Raw genomic sequence first — 3,057 nt, 5'->3', positions numbered from 1 at the left:
ACCAGAGCAGAAGCTGAAGGTACCAGGGTCTCAGGGTCCAGGCTCGGGAACACGGGGGGTAGATACCTATAGACGACTTCGAACGGAGGCCGTCCGGTAGCAGAGGAGGGAAGGGAATTGTGGGCGTATTCCGCCCAGACCAGATTCTCAGCCCACAGGGAAGGATCCCGACCACAGTGCCGTCTCCAGCTGTTGGTTCAACCTCTCTGTCTGGCCGTTAGTCTGAGGATGGAAGCCAGAGGAGAGGCTTACAGAGATGCCCAGGAGGCGACAAAACTCTGTCCAGAATCGCGCCACAAACTGAGGACCACGGTCCGAGACTACATCGCGGGGGAGGCCGTGTAGGCGGAACACGTGTTGGAGGAGTGCTTGAGCTGTTTCCTTGGCAGAGGGGAGCTTGGGAAGTGGGACGAAGTGAACCATCTTGGAGAAACGGTCCACGATAGTGAGAATGGTCGTCATGCCCTTGAAGGGTGGCAGGCCAGTAACGAAGTCCACAGAGATGTGTGTCCATGGGCGGAGTGGAACAGGAAGGGGGCGAAGCAAACCAGCAGGACGTCTGTTGGAGGGTTTATTCTGGGCACAGTCAGGACAGGCAGCGACGTACTCTCTGACATCTGCCCGCAGGGTAGGCCACCAAAACCTACGTTGCAAGACAAAGCAGGTCCTAGCAGCCCCTGGGTGACAAAAGAGGCGAGAAGCATGACCCCACTGCAAGATCTTAGCCCTGAGGGCTTCTGGAACAAACAGCTTCCCCTCAGGACAGGATGAGGGACCTGGTGCAGACCTCAGAACATCCAATACCTCTTGTTCGATGTCCAGCCTGGCTGCCCCGAGACGAGCTGAATGAGGGAGGACAAAGGCAGGTTCTTCTGTCACGGTGCTGGGATTGTGCAGCCTGGAGAGCGCATCAGCCTTGCCGTTTTTGGTACCTGGAAGATAGGACAAGGAGAACTGAAAACGGTCAAAGAAGAGAGCCCATCTAGCTTGTCTGGGGTTAAGCCTCTTAGCAGTCCAAAGGTATTCCAAGTTCTTGTGATCAGTCAGAACCTGGAAAGGCTGACTGGCCCCCTCTAGCCAATGTCTCCATTCCTCCAAAGCAAGTTTCCCTGCGAGAAGCTCTCGATCTCCAATGCTGTAATTACGTTCTGCTTTTGTTAACCGTCTGGAGAAAAAGGCGCAGGGGTGTAACCTCTGGTCTGAGACAGAACGTTGTGAGAGGACCGCTCCTGCCCCAGTGTCAGAGGCATCTACCTCCAGAATAAACTGGAGCTTGGGATCAGGGAGAGTGAGGATGGGAGCGGAACAGAAGCTATCCTTGAGCGACTGAAATGCTTGCTGGGCTTCTGGACTCCAAGTGAAGCGAACCTTGGCGGAGGTGATACGGTGGAGAGGTGCTGCTATGGTACTGAAGTTGCGAATGAACTTTCTATAGAAGTTTGCGAATCCAAGGAACCGTTGGACCTGTTTACGGTTCTCAGGGGTAGGCCACAAGGCTACTGCTTGGACCTTAGTGGGATCCATCTGGACCTGGCCCGCTGAGATGATGAACCCGAGGAAGGATACTGTAGGGACATGAAATAGGCATTTCTCTGCCTTGACAAAAAGGCATTGAGACCACGAAAGTCTATGCAGGGCCGAAGGCCCCCGTCCTTCTTACCAACAAAAAAGAATCCTGCTCCGGCTGGAGAGGAAGACGGACGAATCAGGCCGGCTGCAAGAGATTCTGATATGTAGGAGGCCATGGCTTTCTGTTCCGGAGGCGAGAGTGGGTACAGCCTGCCCCTGGGAGGAGTGGTACCGGGGAGTAAGTCTATGGTGCAGTCGTATGGCCGATGAGGAGGTAAAGAGGTGGCCCTAGACTTACTAAAGACTGCTTTAAGGTCCAAATACTCAACTGGGACCCCGGACAGATCAGGAAATGACTCAGGTGGTTGGCAAGGTAAGTGTAGTTCTGGAACCGCCGACTTGAGACACTCGGAAGAGCACCGGGAGGACCAACCCACAATCTGACCCAAGGACCAATCTACCTGGGGGTTATGTGTAGTGAGCCAAGGGATACCAAGAACAACAGGGTGATGGGGAGACCGGATCACAAAGAATTCTATTGTCTCCACATGGTTGTCTATTGTGAGAGTAAGGGGTGCAGTTTGCGAAGTGACATGATGTAATAGCCTGTCATTAAGGGACTGAACCTGAAGAGGCTGAGGTAATGTGGCAGTAGGTATATTATGGTCTTGAATTAACTTCCAGTCGAGGAAGTTAGCATCTGAACCAGAATCTATGAACACTGGGACCTGAAGTGAGTTGAGCTTATAAGACAGTGAGGCTTGAACCAAGGAGCGAGAAGATGAGGGAGAAGCCATGGAGCGGCTCAGCAACGACCTCCCGAATCGTGCTGAGCCCGACCTTTTAGTGGACAGGAAAGTGCCTTGTGACCAGAAGCTCCGCAGTAGAGGCAAAGGTTATCTCTGAAGCGTCTCTCTCTTTCCTCAGGAGTCAAGCGAGATCGACCCAGCTGCATGGGTTCCGGTTCCTCCCTTGAAGGGCTAGGAGACAGCTTAGGCTCCGGTGTCCGCCATGACGAGGGATGAGATGACGTGATGGTAGGTCGGGAGGGACGAGAGGAACGGTTCCGCTCGAGTTGGCGTTCCCGGAACCGCCCGTCCAGACGGGTGACGAGATCCATGAGACTCTGGAGATCTGTGGATGGGTCGTGGGTGGGCAAGGCATCTTTAATGCGATCCGACAGACCTCGGTAGAAAGCGTCCATTAGGGCTGCCTCATTCCAACCACTGTCAGCAGCCGCGGTCTGAAAGTCTATAATGTAATCTATGGCAGATCTAGATCCTTGGGTTAATGAGAGCAGAGAATGAGAGGCCTCAACAGCAGGATTAGCAGGATCAAAAATTCTGGTCAACTCCAGCCCAAACTCCCGAAAAGAACCACAACAGTCAGCTCGGCGAGCCCACTCGGCGGTTCCCCACCGTCGAGCCCGCCCGGTGAGGAGAGACAAAACATATGCTACTTTGGCACGTTCAGTAGGGAAGGCAGAAG

The 3,057-nt window shown here is 53.9% G+C and overlaps 1 protein-coding gene across 1 annotated transcript; it reads right to left on the bottom strand.

The window, feature by feature from the left end:
- Positions 1–458: 458 nt before the first annotated feature.
- LOC113154109 lies at positions 459–2,773 on the bottom strand. The gene is made up of 3 exons (XM_026348114.1): positions 2,410–2,773; positions 805–1,652; positions 459–677 (listed from the first exon to the last, which is right to left on the bottom strand). The coding sequence occupies exons 1-3, from the start codon at positions 2,771–2,773 to the stop codon at positions 459–461; spliced, it is 1,431 nt and encodes a 476-aa protein (XP_026203899.1).
- Between the last annotated feature and the right edge of the window lie 284 nt (positions 2,774–3,057).

The sequence above is a fragment of the Anabas testudineus genome, chromosome 11 (genome assembly GCF_900324465.2).
Source record: "Anabas testudineus chromosome 11, fAnaTes1.2, whole genome shotgun sequence".
In the NCBI taxonomy this organism is placed as follows: Eukaryota; Metazoa; Chordata; class Actinopteri; order Anabantiformes; family Anabantidae; genus Anabas; species Anabas testudineus.
Note: the sequence above shows the minus strand (reverse complement) of the source record. Positions and strands in the feature narration are given on the sequence as shown.

Bases quoted from the DNA above. Each gene is read 5' to 3' on its own strand.
- LOC113154109 (XM_026348114.1), bottom strand. From the start codon at position 2,773: ATGGACGCTTTCTACCGAGGTCTGTCGGATCGCATTAAAGATGCCTTG. The intron at 1,653-2,409 runs GTCGGGCTCAGC...GTTGGTAAGAAG, and splicing joins ACTTTCCTGTCCACTAAAAG to GACGGGGGCCTTCGGCCCTG. The intron at 678-804 runs GTATTGGATGTT...TTTGTCACCCAG, and splicing joins GGCTGGACATCGAACAAGAG to GGGCTGCTAGGACCTGCTTT.